At 49.3% G+C, this 19568-nt stretch overlaps 3 protein-coding genes across 4 annotated transcripts in view; 1 reads left to right on the top strand and 2 right to left on the bottom strand.

The window, feature by feature from the left end:
* Nucleotides 1–197: 197 nt before the first annotated feature.
* zpcx (zona pellucida protein C) lies at nt 198–3778 on the bottom strand. The gene is made up of 9 exons (XM_068752062.1): nt 3732–3778; nt 2314–2524; nt 2123–2235; nt 1938–2044; nt 1687–1852; nt 1505–1619; nt 1355–1434; nt 863–951; nt 198–699 (listed from the first exon to the last, which is right to left on the bottom strand). Exons 1-9 carry the CDS (start codon nt 3776–3778, stop codon nt 236–238), a joined length of 1392 nt encoding a protein of 463 aa, XP_068608163.1. The 3' UTR covers nt 198–235.
* A 523-nt stretch (nt 3779–4301) lies between these two features.
* LOC137907433 (sodium-dependent lysophosphatidylcholine symporter 1-B-like) lies at nt 4302–10248 on the bottom strand. 2 transcript variants are annotated; one of them, XM_068751767.1, is made up of 14 exons: nt 10165–10248; nt 8863–8985; nt 8474–8598; nt 7078–7201; nt 6883–6961; nt 6639–6790; nt 6449–6539; nt 6074–6186; nt 5801–5884; nt 5249–5332; nt 5052–5164; nt 4817–4960; nt 4506–4682; nt 4302–4386 (listed from the first exon to the last, which is right to left on the bottom strand). In XM_068751767.1, the coding sequence occupies exons 1-14, from the start codon at nt 10246–10248 to the stop codon at nt 4332–4334; spliced, it is 1548 nt and encodes a 515-aa protein (XP_068607868.1). In that variant the 3' UTR covers nt 4302–4331. The 2 variants fall into 2 exon arrangements, with proteins under 2 accessions (XP_068607868.1, XP_068607869.1); XM_068751768.1 differs by having other exon boundaries at nt 10171–10248.
* Nucleotides 10249–15685: 5437 nt separating this feature from the next.
* Nucleotides 15686–19568, top strand: part of LOC137907704 (protein L-Myc-1b-like) — a 7565-nt gene continuing 3682 nt past the window's right edge. Inside the window, exons 1-3 of the mRNA XM_068752061.1 lie at nt 15686–15808; nt 16117–16700; nt 17167–17752. Of these exons, the coding sequence (XP_068608162.1) occupies nt 16175–16700; nt 17167–17752 (1112 nt within the window). The 5' untranslated portion in view covers nt 15686–15808; nt 16117–16174. The remainder of the gene's footprint in view (nt 15809–16116; nt 16701–17166; nt 17753–19568) is intronic.

Here is a 19568-nt window from a genome sequence, read left to right as displayed (position 1 = left end):
TCTTGGCTTTCATTCTCCCTGAACATTTACAGGCCTGCATGCGTGGCACAAAGACAAAGGTTTATACTCTGACACTGAACTGTACTCGTGTTTAAGATCAATACTCAGTCAACACATTTAGGAGACCGACGTTATGATGTCATGACCGGAGTCCAGCTGCATCGTGACGTTATTTTTAATTGAAGTGAGTCAGAATACATCATTGAACGCAGAGCAGTAACCGATTCACCCAACACTACCTCCAAGTGAAATACCAGGTCATCTCCCTGTTCTCTAAAGCCTCATTCTTCATCTCGTCATCCTCACCTCTGCCTGTATACCTCCCGCGTTCTCCCTCTCCTTCAGAGAACCATGGTAACTCACTCGGTCGGCTGACTTCTGATGGCAACCCCCGCTCCAGCATTTCCCCGCCAGTCTGGTTCAAGTGGCTCACCTGCTGCACCTCATCTTCCCTCCTGCTATACCCTTCCTCCTCTTCGCTCCTTGAATACTCCCCTAGTGCCAAATGCTCTTCAAACTCCTCCTCCATGAAACCCAACTCCTCTACATCAGGTCTTTTAAAAGAGAGGACCCGTCGATTTTCAGGATCCACCTCGCCTTTTCTTCTTGTGCTGGCTGAGGCGGGTCGGATTTGGGGAAAGCCATCTTCGTCTGTGTACGGCTGATCAGAGACCAGCAACGACTTGGCGACAGCAGAGCCTTTAAAAGAAATGGATGTAATTTTCCCTCCTGTTGATCTCTAGTCGGGGAATCTTCACCTGACGATGATGTCTGTGCGTGACCAACATCATTCGTCACTAAGCAATCGGAGGAGGAATGTGTTCATCCTTAACTAAAAAAAAAAAAAAAGAAAGAGACGTACCTTCCAGCAAGGCCCTCCGTGCTTTAGATGTCACACATTGTGAGTCACAGCATTCACAGATGGAGTCTTTGCCAGCGAGGGCTTCCCACCTGCACATTGGACGTAAAGATTGTTCAGCCAGTTTGCAATAAAAACTGGTTTAGTCCCAATTATACTCAGATACTGCAGGCCGAAAGTGAGTCCTCGATGACAAACATCTAATACGTTATACAGTAGAGAGTTTTCAGCTGCTATGTGGAGGATTCACTGTCTCATCCTTTCTCCTCAAGACATGCCACTGATCCACAGGCCTGGAAAAGGCTCCACAGAAAAAGCATCCCAGCACCCTCTGTCTGACCGCAGATGGGTTATAAGTTACCGGAGTCAGCTTTTCTTATTACTTTCGGGGTCAGCAGTGGTAAATCTCTTGGAGTTCGAGCATTTAAAAAAATAAAAAAAAAAAAAAAAAAAAAAAACATTTGTGGAAAGGAAATTAATGGATAGAAGCCCCACCTGTTCCCTTCGTAGGAGCACGACTTGTGTGCAGGACCGGGGTCCTTGGATGTGACAAACAGTACGCAGTGAACGCTGACCTAAAATAAGGGATGAGAGGTGAGAGACGATCAAAGCCGGACACTCAGCTCGTTTATACTTCACGCTCACTTCCTTGTCGGGGTCAGAAGTGAACTGGAAAGCCTTCATGGAGAATCTCAGGGCGCCATCTGACCGGGAGACGAACCGGGAGGCGCCTCTGTCTCTCTTGCTGTCAAGCATACAACTGTGGATGACAACAGCGTGACGTAATCTCACATCCAGCATGAAAACAAACAGATTTGTTTGTTCACCCCAAATTGTCGATGATGGTGTAATTGTGGGAGGATTCTGAGCCGGTGGCATAGCAGCGATCGATGTACAGCTTCCCACCAGTGGGAAGAGGAAGAGCCGAAACCTGGAAATGAACTGGTTCTCCAAGTCGATACACCCGGGATGAAACTGGTCCGCTCCACGAACCTGATAAAAATAAAATTCCATTAAATGCAGAAACTTCATAAAAGCCTTGAGAACCAAACCAGCTGTTAAAGATCTTTCAACGCACCGTCCATCAGCTCGATCTGGAAGTCTTTGGGACTTCCTTTCAGCCTTTTACGCACAACAGCGGGTTTCCATGTGGGCTGTATAGCCAGCTGGCGCACGTGATGGTTCCTAAACGGAGCGTGAAAGCTATAAATTGCGGGCTTTTACACTCACATAAGATGTTGAAAATAAGAGATACGCCTTTACCTTTGGTAACGGCATTCAATATCGACATCGATCCGGTGCGCTCTGCTCGGGAAACGTTCAAGCGAAGGCGCGTAATGGAGCACGAATTTGTAGATCAGATAATGGCTGTCCGCCTGATGGAGCGTGTCCAGAGATTATGATTTAAAGAATGAGGAGAGGCAACCTTGGATTAACGATCATCGATCTTATACCTGCCGCACGACGCCGCACTCCGTCAGGTGGTACGTGAAGAGGAAGTCGCCGTGCGGCTCCAGAACGCCGTTGTTTCTGCAGGACGCCCCCAACTTCAGTTCCTCTGCGTCCGCGCCCAGGCCGAAGAAGGACGGTTTGACTCGCAGGACTAAGTCAGACGCCGAGCAGGTGACGGAAACGTCCGGGACGTCCCCTCGACGCGCGGACCGCCTTCGGAGACGCGGTGGAGACACCGGGGACGCGACGCCAGGGGACCCGTGGGAGGATTGCCCGTCTCCTCCCGATGACGCGCCGTACGGTTTTGGCAACCCCACTTTAAATACTCCTTTCCTTGGAGCAACCGCAGATTTATACGCGTCTGCAGCGAAGACGACGAGGCCGAGCGACAAAAAGGCGCACAAAATAAAGAGATGGCGCTTCGTCCTCATCGCAACAGAAGAGTTGTCCTTCCACCTGTTGTCTTCCAATCCGCGCGTAAAAACACAGCTGGAGGTAATTACTGCTGAGGACGAACAGACGGCGCCTTAGGTTATTGGATATCTGTAGATTATGGATCTATATGCGCGCAGCAGCGGAAACATCTGCGTGTTGTTAAAGGATTCATTTTTGTGTGTGTGTGCGTGTGTGTGTGCGCTGGTGGCATTGCAAGTGTTTCTGTTCTGACAACCTTTATTCACAGACAATTACAAATTTACGCAGCATTTGTTTCTTCACTTCTACATTTCTCATCAAGGTCCAAATTTAGAAAAACATATTTACAATATTAAACATACAGGAGAGACAGAGGAAAGGCGAAACGCGATACACAGAGTGACAAAGCCAGGAAAGTAAATACTTGGCAGGAATATATTAAGCATTAAAGATTTTTTTGTTAGAGATTGACCAATGAGATCCTTCCCTGGAGCCGCCTAAAGTAAGGATAAAAGTCCTCACAAAAGCAGCGCACATTTTGACGTGCTGTAAAGTGAGAATCACTGTCACGTGTCCATTAAGTGCAATTTACCATCACTAAATTATACATATTCATAGAAAAAAAAAAAAAAAAGACAATGCCTTAAATGAACACACAACACATTTCCTTCCCTCGGGGAAATGAGAACATGCTGATGAAATGACTTCACGATGCTGAATCACATTCAGAAATGTTTGGCTGGAAAAAGTGAAGCACCAGAAGGAAGTTCAAGAGAACCTCACGCAACTAAAGGTGAGATGTGCAGGTAAGGCCGTGCTTCCGCCTGCACACAGAACATCGCTCAATAGTGCTGGTATGCCCTTTATAAATAAGGGCTAATACCCTATAGAGTCCCCTCATCTGAAGGGAAAGTCACACACGGTCACTTTAAGACATGGCAAACATAAAGCGACGTCACACTCCGCTCTGCACAAGAGAGGCTCTGACCCGAAACAAAAAACAAACCCTCCAATGCACAGGATCCTAATTCCAAGCACGTTGCAATCATTCATCCTGCCGTAGTTTGCATAGGAGAGTTAAGACAAGAAACGCACACACGCACACGACTGGATTCGGTAAAGGACACAGCAGACGGCCACCGGAGTGTCTCAGTAAACAAGAAAGTAACACGTCTTTGGGAAACGAGTGATTTCTCTATGTTGAATAGAACAGCTGCTCGAGTCTCAACTTAAACACACACTTGTAGGAAGGGCATCGAACTGTGCTCTCCTCCTTTAACCGATGAAGTGAACCGATTTCAACATCCAGAACTGTACAGAAAGAAAATAGCTGAAATAGATAGCTACTCCCAACCTGGCAACATGTTTTTTGGGACACATGGCTTGGATCATATGAAGGGGCACAGTGGAGGCAGCTTTACGTCGCCCTCTGGTGGCCGAGGCAGTGAAGTAAAGCTGCGAGAGCCACTGGAGGGAGCGGGCCAAATCCTATGTGGTGTGTCAGTGGTTTTTTGGTCATTCCTCCAAATACTTGCTGGGCGTGTCCTTTGCCAGCATGTGCAAACGTGTAAAGCAGCGGTGGGGCGTTTGGGCTCGTCCTCGGCTGCTAGATCGTGGTCCCACTCGCTGAAGAGTCGAGCTCAGAATCCGCTTCAGAGTCCCTGTTGAGAGACGAGACGCCGGGAGTCACAAAAAGAACCGCTCCTTCCAAACGTCCCGTTTACGTTTAGCTGAGGAACAGAGAGCAGAACGTTTCCAATCCGCTCGGCGTTTCGCTTACTGAATTTCCCGCAGGACTTTTCGGTTCTCCTGCCTCCGTCGCTCGTCGATGGGGTAAGTTCTCATTATCAACAGTCCCACAGCGATCAGAACCACAGGCACGGGAGAGACCAGCACCTTCAGGGTGGTGCTGACCGTCCCGGGTTGAAGACAGGCCCCGGTCTTATAGCCGGCAAATCTGCAAAAAAAAAAAAAAAGAAAAGAAAAGAACATGCAAAGACTTTAAGCACCTGACCGTGGGAATTATGTGCCGTGACATACAGATCACAGATCCCTGCCCCCCCCCAAAACGCAGAGAAAGAACCGACTCACTTTAAACTGAGCGTCGAGATGCCCAGAGATACGCCGGAGGCAAACTTGATGAAGAACACGTAGTAGGAGTAGAAGAGGGCTTCGTGTCCGTGGATGTGCGGGTACGCAACCTTGAAGTCATCAACCACGTCAGGAAGCATCGACCTGAACGCAGCAGCACAACGTTTTGAGAACCAAACATCGTCCTCTGGATTAAGGGTCCGGGGGGGGGGGGGGGGGTGGAGCTCGCGCTCACCAGGGCAGGAGGAAAGCCGCCGCTACGCTCACACCTGCAGCCACCGACACCAGGTAGGAGACGACCAGATTGCTCTTGACGCAGGCGATCAGGATCACGAAGGGTATTACCCACTATAAAAGGAGCGAGGAGGAGGAGGAGGAGGATGATGAGAGGATTTCCATGACAACTCATCCTTGAGCCTTTGTTTGACTTACGGTGTGGCCAAAGTAAACCGCCGTCTTCTTCCCAAACCGCGTCAGAAACCACTGCCAACCCGGGATGGATAGAGTCCCAGACAGCTGCAAGCGAACAATCGGTGCTGCGGGTTCAATAACTATCACGTTTGATTCTTAATCATTCAAATCAAAGGCCTGTTTCATCCGGATTCTCACAATGAAATTAAACAAACTCTATTTGACATTTGGGTCTTGAAATGTGGACGCTCAGTTAATCCTGGGGTGTGAAACCTGGAGAAAACGTCTGGAAACCAGGAATGTGTTGATTAGTCAATGAGAAAGTCTAAAACGTCTTAAAACGAACAGCTTTTTATTATAAATAACGTTTTTTCTGGAGCCAGAATAAACTCTCATTCATTTTCTGTGATTAACATGAATCACAAGAACATGGAATATTTCTGGCGAGGCTTCATTCAACTTTTGGAGGAGGTGTGACCTGGAGAGAATACAAACACCCTGGAGAGGGCAGATGACCTTTGACCTCTAGGCCAAGCTTGGAGCTTACAGATGGCACCGACCTAAAACACTCACCATGACCACCAACAGGATATTCTGGAAGTCCTCCCTCTGGCCCAGAGCGTGGGTGATGAAAAGGGCAAAGTTCCCCTCCAGGAGCTGCAAAAGGTCGTTTCAAAGAAAAGTAATGATTGTTTCATTCTTTCCTCTTAAAGGGTGTATAGAAGTTATGGTTTGTGTTTCGGGCTGGCTTCGGTGGCCCGGCTGTTTCCCCAAAAAACTCCTTTGACTAAAAGACCTCGACAACGGAGCACAAACGAACATCCGCCGCCGAGGACGCAGCTTTACCATGAAGGCCAGCGAGGTGAAGAGGAAGCCGATGACCAGCTTGACGTACGGCTTGTAACCCATGACCATGCACAGCCCTTGGCAGAAGCTAAGGCGCTGGGATTTCCTCCTCTCTGCAGTCCAACACGGGAGAGGAGAGAACGGCTTAAAGGGTGGCGGGGGGGAGGGGGGGCAGCTGTTCTGGGTCAACATCTCGGACAAACTACTAATTACCGATTTAAAAATCACAGTAGCAGGGATTCAAACTCCAACACATTAATATTTGTACAGCCAGAAAACGTGTGACTCTGAAGTTCAGGTGGGAAGAAACCAAAGATGAGATGCACATCCTCAGCCCCCCCCCCCCCCCCCCCACAATGATTCATAGGTTCCTACCTTTTTGCTCCTTCACACCAAGGAACAGGATCACGGCACACAGGACGTAGATGACGCCGATGACGCCTGAAGCGATCAAGTAAGCTCGTTTCTGCGGGGGGGGGGGGCACGACAAAGCAGGCTCGGACTATCGTTTACACACTGCATCACACGGTTGCACAAGAGCGCCCCCCCGAAGCAAAAGACTCACCGTGTCGTCCAGCGTAACCACGGAGCCGTTGGTTCCGGCCGAGATGCCGCTGCCGTTGACGCCGGGCGCCGCGCGACATTCGTGGGCGCCCCCGACGATCTGCCCCGGAATCGCGGTGCCAAGGACGGTACCCAGCACCTCTACCAACATCCCTGGGGAGGCAACACAGAAACGGAGCGTCAGCCGGCACAACGCGGGAGGGGGGGGGGGCACAAGTACAAAAGAAACCGTGGCGCCGACGTACGGTAAGCAGTGGCGGAGTCCCTCTCCTTCTGGTCTTTGCTGATGAACATGGTGAGGGCTGAATACGGCACGTGGAAGCACTGCAAGACATGACCCCCCCCCCACCGAGCACAAAGTCAGGCTGGTTCTGGAATGCACAGGGAGCAAGAAAGAACCGCCGGCCAAAAAAAAAGGCCGGTCAACGCGGCACACTGACCGTCTGCATGCTCTGGAAGAGGCAGTAGAAGATCAGGTACCAGAAGACCTTCCCTTGCTCAAACGGAGGCACGAACCAGATCAGGATGTAAGTCAGCACGGCGAAGGGGGTGGAGAACACGATCCTGGCAGAGACACGGGCGGAAGGAAGCTGGTCAGTCAGGAGGCGGGGTCGGCGAAGGCGTCGACAGACAATCGATTACTGGAGATGCTTTTCCAGTTCCTAAAAAGGTCTTTAATTCGGACAACTTCTACCCCCCTAATCCTGCCCTGTCTGGGCAGCGTGTGGCGTTGTGGGTAGCCCGGGCACGGTGAGGAGGCCCACCTCGCTCCCACTCCCACTCAAAAGGCCTTTCTCAGCACAGTTTAGCCTCCAGCTGACCTGAACGCCGCTGCCACATTAGGAACATGTTTGAACAGGCGTCGGTCCAGCGCAAACTTTGTTTAACCGGCGGCTGAGCAAAATAAACGTTACAAGATGGGGGGGGGGGGGGGGGGGGGTTAGAAAGAGGAAAGTGTGAATTTTCTTGTTAGCTTTGACGAAAAACCAGACAAAGTTAAACCCGGAAAGAAAAAGGAAGTTATTTAATTTATACGCAAACACAATATTAGCGCTATGTTTTCAAAGGTCACCTCAGAAATCTGTGAAAACTTCTCTTTAGAGGCAAACAGGAAGCTTTAGGTAGAAAATGTGTATCCTGCGACAAGATGCTACGAGAAAACCCTCACCCATGTTGCTGCGGATTTTCCCACGCTACCCACCACAGGTTGAATTAAGGGTGGAAGCACTTCCTGTTCGCCTCTGGTGTCTGATTAAATTGGGTTAGTTCATCTTTTAATGGAGGTCATGTCGTGTCGCTCGCTAGCACGACTGGCTGGACACAAGCCAAAGATTATTTACGCGTCACATTTGTCCAAAGGCCACATTCCCAAAGGCCACACACAACCCCCCCCAATGACCTCTATTTCAAGCGTGCCTCGTGACCTAAAGTAACCTCGCTGCTGCAGCCAAACCCTCCCGATGAGAAATCCAGCACACGTGGAACGGACACCCCCCCCACCCCGCATTGGTTTGAAACCGATCGTGTGTTATGGGCTGGACCAATGGCAGTAGAAGCTGGCCAAGATCCCCACCCCACCCCCCCACCCCCTCCTCTCACGAGTGCAGCTCGCACACAGCCGGTAATTCCGATAAACCGGACCCACGAAGCTAAAGATATCACGGACTTCATGTGACAAAAAAAAAACCAGCCAGGAAGCCGGAAGATTACGTCACGGCCCGCCGGCGATGGTTTCTGAAGCACGCACGCACGCACGCACACACACACACACGCACGCACGCACGCACGCACGTGATCGTAATATCACGTCCCCCGACGTGAGATTCGGACACCTACCAGGACATCATGCGGCCGACGCCGGTCCATTTGGTTCGACTGACTAGGAAACCCACCGTCGGGTCTGTGACGGCGTCCCAGGCCCGGCCCATGAACAGGATAATAGAGGCGTGGAGGGGATCCAGCTGCAGGAAGTGGAACGAGGGTGAGGCCCAGAAACAAAACACAAAAGGACGTCAGACATCACCGAGGAGTTTGACGCAAGCGAGTCACAAATGTGAAACTCTAAAAAGGAAAGGCCTCATTTCCTGAGTGAGCAACAAAACAAAGCAGCAGGAATCCACGTCTCCCAGCGTTCCCGGATTCTGATTAGGAGATTATTCAGCCGCTCTGAGGCCGAGGGAAGTGAACAGCACTTTGTGTCGTGTCGGGCGTCTCTTGTAAATTACCAGAGCCACGTCCAGCAGGTAGATCTGGAGGAAGAAGCCCAGAGCGGTGCCCGTGATCTGGTAGGGCGCTCCACCAATGGCGTAGCACAGCTTGTTGCACACCGACAGACGGTTCGCCCGATCCTTCGGCCGGCGGACAGGCGGGGACAAGGACGGTGGACACGCGGGGACAAGGACGGCGGAGACAAACAATGCAGTTAGTTTGTGTGTCTGGCTGCCCACATTCCCAGAGGGGCTATGAACTGGCACCAAGTGGTTTGGGTAGCGCGTTACAAGACAACACTGGTGCAGACGCCGTGAATCCCGAGGCACTGTGATTGGCTAATTTCCCCTCAATCCAACAGATTAGAGCACAAACCCCCCCCCCGGCGGCGATGCCCGTCTGCGTTTACTGTACACGCTCGCAGCCTGACAGCGGTGCGAAGCTATGAGGTTACTGCGGTTCACGCGCACAATCGTGACATCACAATGAGTCGAGCGCTGCCATTGGCCGGAGCCATAGGCTGTCGTAGGTAGTGTGACATTCCATGCCGAGGGGAGCCGCATCACATCCTGCTGCCGTAGGCAACCACCTGATTCGGAAGCATCGCCTGGCGTTGAAAGCAAATCAAATGAATGGATGAGCGGTGGGCGGAGCCAGCTCAGCAAAAGGAGCCGATCAGGCCATTTTCATGCAGGATACTCAGGCTGCCACAATCAATCAAAATGGTTATTAGTTGATTAATGTATTGGGGGCGGGGCGGGCTAATCAAATAATCAATGTAAAACAGTAGCCAGTACCAGCTTTAGACAGTTCGTCATAAATAAAAATAGAAATAAATTTGAAGGCATTCAGAAATTGCCATAATCATTTTTTTTTATAATAAAACTATTTTTATTGTAAAAAAAAAAAAAATCATCAGCAAAAGTAATGAAACGTTTGAATGATAAATTTGAAGTGGTCACAGAAAAAAATGTGGAAATCGATGTTCTCCACTAAGCCGGTAACGCCAGCCAGCTGGCCGAGCTCGGAGCGCCGGATGCCGGCAGCGTGAGCGCCCAGAAAACCGGATCCATTTTCACTTTCACTTTCACTTTGACCATAAACGCATGACTCTGGGCACGCTTCTGGTTCACTATCTGATGCAGCGCACACACACACACACACACACGCACACGCGCACGCACACACACACACACACATGCACTTTGCGGGATCCGTGGCCCACCTGTGGACCAACGGAGGTCGTAAACCGAACGAGGTCCGATCCACGCTCCCCCACTGATTGTCCCCCCCCCCCACGCCGGCTGTGGAAGTCTTACCTTTACTGTCTCGATCTCAGTATTTATAGGCTTGACTGACCGTAAGGTCGCAGCGCACTGCTCCGCGCCCTCTTCACGCGCCATTACGCACCAAGAACAGCGAGAAATAATCTGAATAATCTGCTTCTAGAAATGATTTGAAGGAAAAGATGCTCCGCAGGGTCCGCCTGCTCTCCAGTGTGTGCGGCAGCCACCGCTCATTTATTCTACTATACCGCCCAACGTCGTCATCGCCCGTGACGTCACAGCGCGCGTTCCGTGGATACTTCAGTGCAAGGAGGAAATCTCGGCACTTTGCCCGATAATAAGCACCAGAGCGGTTAAAATGAGAGTCGGAATCAGTCAGAATGAAACAGAAAGATGAGGGAAGGATCATGTTTTCCATTTTAAACCTTTTTTTGTTTTTCTACTCTTTCTCTATTTTGTCTTTGAGCATTACTGAAAACCCAGTGAGGCATTAAGACACGAGATTTTATGATATCACATTGGAATGTTCTTGACTCTCACTGTTTGTTTGTGTTGCCCGTTCTGTACAAGCATTATTATTATTGAAAGGCAGTTTGAGAAACAGAATTCCATCACCAGGGGCTGTGCTGATGTCACCGTTGCACCCATCTATCAATCAATTAATCAATCAGGAAAAATGACTCTCAGTACATTTCAACCTCGTCTAAATACTAGTACACAGCAAGAACTGTGATGATAGCTAGAAAATGTTTCAATAACCTTTGAGCATATTTTATATTCCCTCAATAATATTTTATTGTTGTATTATTATCATCAATCGTTTAAAGTGAAGTAAACACTCCCCCACTACTCCTGATTAAAGGATTTTTTTTTTTACCATGTTATATGTTCCGCTGTGTGGAAATTGTGTTTATTAGATGTGGCTGGGAAACGACTTTCCTGGTGGTTTTCTCTGCTAGAAACCAGGCAGCAGTTTTACATTTCTTGCTGTTGGGTTCAAACTGCATCATGAGAAGCTTAAATAGGAATCGCAAAACCTTTTCATTAAAGCCTACAGAAGAATCAGTGGCAAAGGATCAGAGCTGCTGCAAACACTGGCCGTAAACTCAACCCTTTAAAGCAGCAGCAAACACGTGTTATAATAATTAAGCATTTTACATGTGAAACACAAATTTAATTATAAGCATAAATGTACATATAGTGTAATAAAAGCGATAAATGAAAACGGGTGAACAAGGAAAAGTGTGATGGATTCAACACAGATGAATGAATGAATGCAGCTGAGACAAGAGTATAAACTAAAACTACACACGCCCAGTATCCACACACTTGCTGCACCCGTGCACACCTACATACCAAAGCAGAAAGTGAGAGCGTGTACTTTGAGAAAGCGATAGGCAAGGCGTTTTACATTTTAAAATCGTGACCTCTACTTCAGAGAAAGTGATTCTCGCACGCCTTGACTTGACTTTCAAAGGTCACGAGACCCCTGTGCCAAACACAAACACAAACAGGCTTGAGCATTGTTTTAGCCCAGTTCAAGTCCGGAATAGAAAACGGAAACTGCAGTGTTGCAGGTTCTGCCGGTTCTGGATCATCTGATACCGGCGTTCCTCTCACGCGTGTGACCTTTCACCTCTGCAGGACTATAAACGCACTCAGGTCGCATTGCAGCTTTTAATATAACGACAGGCCGCAGCAACTCAGTGTTTCTTCTTTTCAACAGACGGAAAGCAGTGGATGAAAAGTAGGCAGGTCAGGAATGCAGCCTCAAAGTTGCACAAAGCTTCGATATCGCTGGAATCAAAAGAAACATTTGACTTGCGGCATATTACAGCCATAATAACGCCTCGCTCACTCAACCTGGTTGCTGTTTTATTCGATAAAAAAGAAAATGGATGGATGGATGGAGGTTTTTATGCGCTTTGACTTTTGGACAAACACTCTCTTTTCTGTAGAATATTATAATGCTTTAATATTTTCATTATTCTGCTTTTATTGAAGTAAAGACTATCAGTTTGTCACCAAGCCTGTCATCACATTAGCTTGCCAGTGAAAATATGAGATCAGTTACTTACACAAAGCAACCAGCAGGTGGCAGCCCAATGCAACCTAATGCAACTCAAGGCAGCCCAATGCAGCTCAACGCAACCCAATGCAATGTAATGCAGTCCAATGCAACCTAATGCAGCTCAATGCAACCCAATGCAATGTAATACAGTCCAATGCAACCTAATGCAGCTCAATGCAACCCAATGCAATGTAATGCAACCCAATGCAATGTAATGCAACCTAATGCAGCTAAATGCAGCTCAATGCAATGTAATGCAACCCAATGCAACCTAATGCAGCTCAATGCAACCCAATGCAATGTAATGCAACCTAATGCAGCTAAATGCAGCTCAATGCAATGTAATGCAACCCAATGCAACCTAATGCAGCTCAATGCAACCCAATGCAATGTAATGCAACCTAATGCAGCTCAATGCAACCCAATGCAATGTAATGCAGTCCAATGCAACCCAATGCAATGTAATGCAGTCCAATGCAACCTAATGCAATGTAATGCAACCTAATGCAGCTCAATGCAACCCAATGCAACCCAATGCAACCCAATGCAATGTAATGCAACCCAATGCAGTCCAATGCAACCTAAATCAATGCACGAAGAAGCACCGATGAAGCTAGAAGCCATGCGTGCATTAGCAGATGTAGTTCTGTTCTAGTGGGAGCTGTTAGCAGGTAAAACTGTGACATCCTGCTGATTACACCCATGTGGTATTTGAGGAAGGACAGGGCTGTCAGAGTTTGGTGTTTTACATCCCCCGGGGGGGAATTACACATGTGTGAATTATTTATGTCGTCTTTCTAATCTGCATGACTTTACGCTGAGTTCTGGGTCACTGGTCCCACTTTTAAACATGCTACATATCTTTTTTAGGTGGGTGGGGAAGGTCAGAGGTGAGGGGGGGGGGGGTCCCATGACACGAAGGTCGTGGGGAAAAGGAGGAAGCCCCACGCATAGCAGTGTCACAGACAGTCCCCAAAAAACCATCTGAATTCCTGCACTGCTTTGTGTCCAGGGGTCTTCAGTTGGCTGAGTGGCTGCTGCAGACTACTTGAAGACTCTGTTGAGGTGACACACACACACACGCACACACACACACAGGTTTTACTATCCTGAAAGCATATACTACTATAGCAATAAAGGACAATTGGGGGTACTTGAAGTTAGGCTGGGAGCTGAATTGGGGAGATGGCTTTTGTTGGTGTTAAGCATTGTTACCCCCAACAATGACCATGCAAAGGGAAAGATCTCAGAGGAGGAGGAGGAGGAGGAGGATGAGGAGAATGGGGGGGGGTTATATTCTCAACACAAAAGTCTTGGGGTTGGCGGTTGTGTAATTGTGTGATGTGAAGCTCTGTGGGCAAAATACCTGTTAAATCAGAACAGTGAAGCGAAGCGTTCCGTCAGCCTAATCTTTGATTGCATTAAACTTATCGTGCATCGTCTAACTCTAAATAACACCACTGTGTTTTGCAATCAGCATCAGCTTTCATTTAATTAAGAGTCTCAAAGTTTTTTTTACAACTTAAAATAGTTAGACGTCATGACTTATGTGTAAAAAAAAAAAAAAAGTAAACACAAGAGTTCCTGCAGCAACAATTAATGCAGCTCACAAGTAAGTCCAAAGTCCTGTTGCAAAATGACATCAAGAGATATTTCCTAATCAACGTAAACTTTGCGTTTCTGTCAAGGCTCCAAATTACGGATGAACTTTGTGGCTTCATCTGCTGAGATTAATCAAAGGAGTTCCCCGAAAATGTTCCAAAGGTTTGAACAGCAACAGTCTGCTGATACGCACTGAATGGGCACTGTTACAAGTCTCCTTTCAATCGTGAGTGTTTCCGGCTCATGGACGTTTCTCTCTCTCTCATTTGGCTGGAGATGGAGATGGAGGCTTGATTCTCCCGGGGAACTCCTGACAAATATCTGGAAAAAGGTTTATAAAAGCTGCCCCCCCCCCCCCCCCCCCAAAAAAAAAGCTTTCATAAGCTGCGATCAAAATCAACTATCAGTCTTAACCGGACGCATGACTCGACTCTCCCTTCTGTCGGCGAAGAGGGCTCTTTAGTTCAGAACTGGGGGGGGGGGGGGGTCAACTCGACGCAGAGACGCTAACAGTGCTACCACACGGACAACGGCGTGCAATCAATGAGGCGTTTCAGACCTGGGTTTGAACCATCTCTGGGTTCTCCACAGAGATGATGAATCGAGGGAGGAGGCCCGAAAGCGTGTGTGAGATTTTGACCTGCCCGCTTGTCTGGTCATAAGACATTAGTGAACTTTGACCTTTCGCTGGCCAATCATGTGGGTCTGCCTGCTTAATCAGTGCCTTGTTCAACGTGAGGACGTCACGGTTCGTGCTGAAATGATGAAATGCTCCGAGTGCTCGCGGCCCGGGTGAAGTTTTGCCTGGCTGGTCGAGAGCCAGGATAAATAATAATAATAAAGCCCAACGGCTCCTCTCGGTCGTTCCAGCGGCTGATTGCCGCTTGTTTTGCGAGCTCATTGTGCTCATTTGTGTCAAAGGGATTCCCTCGTCCTCTTCTAAGCTGCCGATACTAAACATGCTGAGCATGGAAATGAGGGACTGCCTCGGCTTTTGTCATACAAACGAGAGGTACATGCCGGCCAGTACAACTCATCAACTCATTGGAAGCGCTCTTCGTCGGCTTTGTCTTCCTTTCCATTCATGTGCGTGCAAGACGGTTATCAGTCAAATCCAAAATAATTCAATCAAGACCCGTTGAGGATGAGAGGTCGTGGGCACGTCAGCTTCAGGCCTCTCAGCCGTGACAAAGAAGTCAATACTTTGTGTTAATTATGCTGGAAGATCTGCAGCATTCCAATGTGGACAAATGATCCCGATCTATACTTTATTATTCGATTAGTTGGGAAGCTTGTTATTACTTCCTCAATGAACTGGGAAGTGTTTTGAGCTGTAAAACCAGAAAGGCACTAAACAGAAGTGCAACTCTACCGTTTGATTAAATTAAATCCTTATCTAAATTTGATTCATTAAATAACATCACGGTATTATTTTTGCAACTGAGGCTCAGAACTTCTGCAAGAATTTCTGTTTCAATTTTCTGAATCTTTCTTGCTTCAAATCCCAGTTTCATCCTCAAACTATTAGACGGCTGGTGCAGACGTATTTACTTCCTTCCACCTCTACTACTAAACGGGAACCAAAACATTTGATGACGTCAGGCATTGTGCCCATACTTGGTGTTGTAGAGCGGGCGGGGCGACGCGTCCTCCCCCCCCCCACCCCCGCCCCAAATGTAAATCGGGGCCTTACCCGCTGCAGATATTTCCCAGGCTCCGCCCTGCGCGCTTTTTCCGACCGATAAAAACGACATCCCACTGGCGCGAAAAACGCACTGTGTGGTTTTCAGGGCGGATCTTGTCTGTCGTCAAAGCTCCCCCCCCCCCCCGGCTTTATATTCAGCTTTACTGCTTAAAAAACAACAACAACAAAAAAAACATTATCACGAACGGGACATCCACGCAGCAACTCGGGCAGCCCGTGTGATCTCCGTGGACGCTTTGTTCTTTGCCCGCTGTGGGAATTTAAATGCTGTGATTTTTTTTTTTCTCCACTGTGAGCCGGTGAGTAGATTCATTCCATCCCTTCTGTGAAAGTTTCCTTAAAGCTACTTTTCTCTTTTACGCACAAGCCAGATTCATCCCCCGGAAACAAAAACCTGGTGTTTTTATTTTTTTAATCTCTAGTCTTGTTCCACTTCTAGAAGTGCACAGTTGTGGACGCGCTTATGTAACTGGACAGTTTGCGTAAAGCGCACCCACAAGGTGCGGTCAATTATTAATGAGGTCCCGTGCGCGGCGCGGCTGGAGGATGCGATCTGGAACAGCTTTACAAAGATCGTCGCTTATTACTCTGTTTCTTTCGCCCTCAGGTTTTGCGGGACGCGCTTCCTTCCTCTGCGGGAATAAAACTCCTTCCTCCGCGGGAACATGGACTGTTACTACCCGCACTATTTCTTCAGCAGTTTCGACACGGGAGAGGATTTTTACCAGTCGACCGCACCGAGCGAGGACATATGGAAAAAGTTCGAGCTGCTCCCGTCCCCCCCCGTGTCCCCCACGCGGACTCTGGGCGGCGGCGGCGGCGGCGCGCTGCCGCTCTCGCCGGGGGACAAGCTCAGCCGGCTGTCCAGAGTCCTGGGTCAGGACGAGGAGTACGAGGGCCAGTTCATCCCGCACACGCCGAAGCTGTTCGGCAACCTCAGCTCCAACATCATCCGGGACTGCATGTGGAGCAGCTTCTCCGCCAGTAAGCAGCTGGAGAAGGTCAGCGGGAGAGCGGCGGCGGCGGTGGCTGCGGCGCCGGCGGGCGTCTCCGCGGCGAGGCCGGCCAAGGCGCAGTGCGTCGCCGCCCCGGCGGCGGACTGCGTGGACCCCGCGGCCGTTCTCGCCATCCCGACAAACAGCTGCAGGAAGGCGGCCTCGTCTGGCTCGGAGTCCCGCTCGGATTCATCCGGTAAGGAAGTAGCAGCCGGTCCGCGCCCCACCCTGTCCCCGCCGTGGGATCATGTTGCCCTGTAACAATGCGTAATATGGAACGGAGGGGGCGCCGATGCGTAAACGTGCGCACGGCGCAGAGGGTCACATCGAAACGGTTTATTTGACTCTTTTTGACAATATACCACATGTCTGCGAAATCTTTTAAAAACCGCGCCCCCATTGCTTTTACGCGAACCCCCCCCCCCATGTCTGCTCGACATTACAATCAGAGTGCGGCAGAGGGGCGGGGCGATGTCCTGGTGATTTATTACCCCCACACATGCATAACGACACGCTGTGACACCCCCCCCCCCCCCCAGATCTGTGCGTTAAAACTAAATAACAATGAAGAGCGAGTTCCTGCAAGCTTTGTGTTGATGCCCACAGCGTAGTCTTGCAGGATGACATGTGCATTGACGGATTTTCCCCCTGTGCGATCACAGATGATGACGAGGATGATGACGACGAAGAGGAAATCGACGTGGTCACCGTGGAGAGCCAGCAGAACCGGACGCGACTGGTCAATGTCAGGAAGCCGGTGACCGTCACGGTCCGAGCCGATCCCTGCCCCAAACGGTTCCACGCGTCTGTCCACCGCCAGCAGCACAACTATGCAGCCCCTTCTCCAGACAGCGATGAGGAGGAGGAGGAGGATGAGGAGGAGGACGACGAGGAGGAGGAGGAGGAGGAGGAAGAGCAGGAGCCTCCAATCAAACGCATCAATCGGAAAGCCCTCGCCTCCCCCTCAGAGACGCCTCAAACGTCAGACACGGAGGACACTGACCGCAGAAAGAACCACAACTTCCTCGAGAGGAAGAGGAGGAATGACCTCCGCTCCCGTTTCCTCGCCTTACGCGACCAGATCCCCGGCCTGGAGTCGTCCAAGACCCCGAAGGTGGCCATCCTGACCCACGCCACAGAGTACCTCACGGAGCTGATGGTCAAGGAGAAGCGGCAGCTCCAGGAGAAGAAGCGTCTCAAGGTCCGGCAGCAGCGGCTGCAGCGCAGATTATCTGAGCTGAAGCAGCGGTGAAAAAAATCTGCCTCCTCTGGACTTATGCTCAATGTCACTTTCAAATGCTTCATGTGTTTTTTTTTAAAATAACAAACATGCCTCATGTAAATAATCTATGGGCTTCCTGAACTGACTTTGCTGGCCTATGACCCGCGATACCAGGAGGCGTGGCCAGTGTGCTGTTTTTTTTATTTTTTATTTGCACAGTTATGAGCAATGGTTATGGAATTACTTTTTATAGCTTCGGCTGAAATTCCCAAGAACTGGGAGTGAGAATCGGTGAAGCAGTGTGTTTATACACACATGCATATGTGTATCCTTCAGGGTGTGTGTGTGTGTGTGTGTGTGTGTGTGTGATGGAGAGACGTGCCGATGCCTCTGCATGCGAGCGAGCGAGCGAGTCGGGTCCCGGTTCGCTAGGATTGTGTGACTTTCCTGATGTACAGTCTGTAAATATTCTTGTTGCTCCTGTTGAAAGAGCCAAAAACAAAAAAGCCGTCGGCGAGCTCTGCTCCTCTTAAATGACGCGCCGTCGGGCGCCGAGGAATCTCTATTTTGGTAAGAAAATAGGAAAATATGGGCAAAAAAAAAAAAAGAGTCGCACTGCTGTACTTTATATTCACACGTCACTTTGTGATTTTTGATGCTTCTCCCAATTTTCTTTTGAGCATGCTAACATTACATTAAAATTTATACCATTTAACGACACGACTGGCGCTTTATTACAGCTTTCCAAAAGTTCCACGAAAATGCAAAAAGGGACCTTTTGGCCCCGAATGATGCTCGAACAGACACAGACGCGCTCGGCGGCCTCGTGTGTAAACCGTTACGTCTTCAGCAGCTGTTTGGACTCGGCGCGTCCTTGGACTGTCCTTGAGTGCGGATCCTCCCCTCTGCAGTGGCTGCTGCACGCCGGCCACCTGATAACGCTCTGAACTAGGTTACACTCACGCACATGCCCGACGGTATCTTTAGAACGGCCCCGGGGGGGGGGGGGGGGGATCGGGCTGCTTCATGCAGCCGCCGCTGCTCTTACTGATGTTGCTGCTCCTGAGTGATGGATGAGATCTACTTTTCCCTCTCCACGTCTATCCAAGTGAAAGAAGGGATGAAAAGTAAAACTTTTTGATTAACGAAGACCGAAAAGGAGAGCATTTGGCACGTTTAAAATGTTCTTACTAACCCTAATAATTGTCAGGTGATGCTCCTTTGCCCTTTTGAACTCGCTGACAAGTTTCTGCACGCCTGAATGCCGGCGGTTTGATGTGCCGTAATAAAGCCCAAAGCAACCATTTCATTCTCGTGCAGCCTGATTGACCTGCTGGACACACCCTGAGCTACAAACCGTCTTGCACCTCGCCGTCCTTTGTTTGCGCCCGGGAGAAGATTGTGTTTCACTCTGGGCCCCATTCCCAGCCCAGAGGGCACGCTATTCTGGCCAAAATGATCCAACGAGTCACAGGAAGCTCAGTCAAGACAGACAGATGAGCCTATTGGGAATAATAAACGACAGAAAGGTTTTTTTTTTTTTTGTTCAAATGAAAACTCTAGGCCTTTTAAGCTCTCAGGGAAACTGAAAACATGCAAACCGAGATCAGGTAATGACTGAAGGTCCCAGTAAAGCGCATCAACCATAACATTTCCATCACCTGTGACTACAGCTGAAAAGCACACAAATGGCAGACGGAATGACTTGAATATTTCTACAGGAGGAAGTAAAAGCAGAAATCAGATACGAGGACGTGGAACCGATAGCAACCAGTCTGACATGTTTCCTGTTACCGCCTGACCACGAAATCTATCTCCAAGTGCTGCAGCACGGCGGCCGGA

Source organism: Brachionichthys hirsutus, chromosome 18 (genome assembly GCF_040956055.1).
Source record: "Brachionichthys hirsutus isolate HB-005 chromosome 18, CSIRO-AGI_Bhir_v1, whole genome shotgun sequence".
Lineage (NCBI taxonomy): Eukaryota > Metazoa > Chordata > Actinopteri > Lophiiformes > Brachionichthyidae > Brachionichthys > Brachionichthys hirsutus.
The sequence above is the reverse complement of the archived record's forward strand: the minus strand, read 5'-3'. Positions and strand labels throughout refer to the sequence as shown.

Coding starts and splice junctions, on each gene's coding strand:
- zpcx (XM_068752062.1), bottom strand. CDS start 3,778: ATGAATGATTGCAACGTGCTTGGAATTAGGATCCTGTGCATTGGAGG. Junction 2,045..2,122: donor ATTGAATGCCGTTACCAAAG/GTAAAGGCGTAT, acceptor CGCTCCGTTTAG/GAACCATCACGTGCGCCAGC. Junction 952..1,354: donor TGCTCCTACGAAGGGAACAG/GTGGGGCTTCTA, acceptor TCCAATGTGCAG/GTGGGAAGCCCTCGCTGGCA.
- LOC137907433 (XM_068751767.1), bottom strand. CDS start 10,248: ATGGCGCGTGAAGAGGGCGCGGAGCAGTGCGCTGCGACCTTACGGTCA. Junction 6,962..7,077: donor TCTTCCAGAGCATGCAGACG/GTCAGTGTGCCG, acceptor CATGTCTTGCAG/TGCTTCCACGTGCCGTATTC. Junction 4,387..4,505: donor AAAGTCCTGCGGGAAATTCA/GTAAGCGAAACG, acceptor GTCTCTCAACAG/GGACTCTGAAGCGGATTCTG.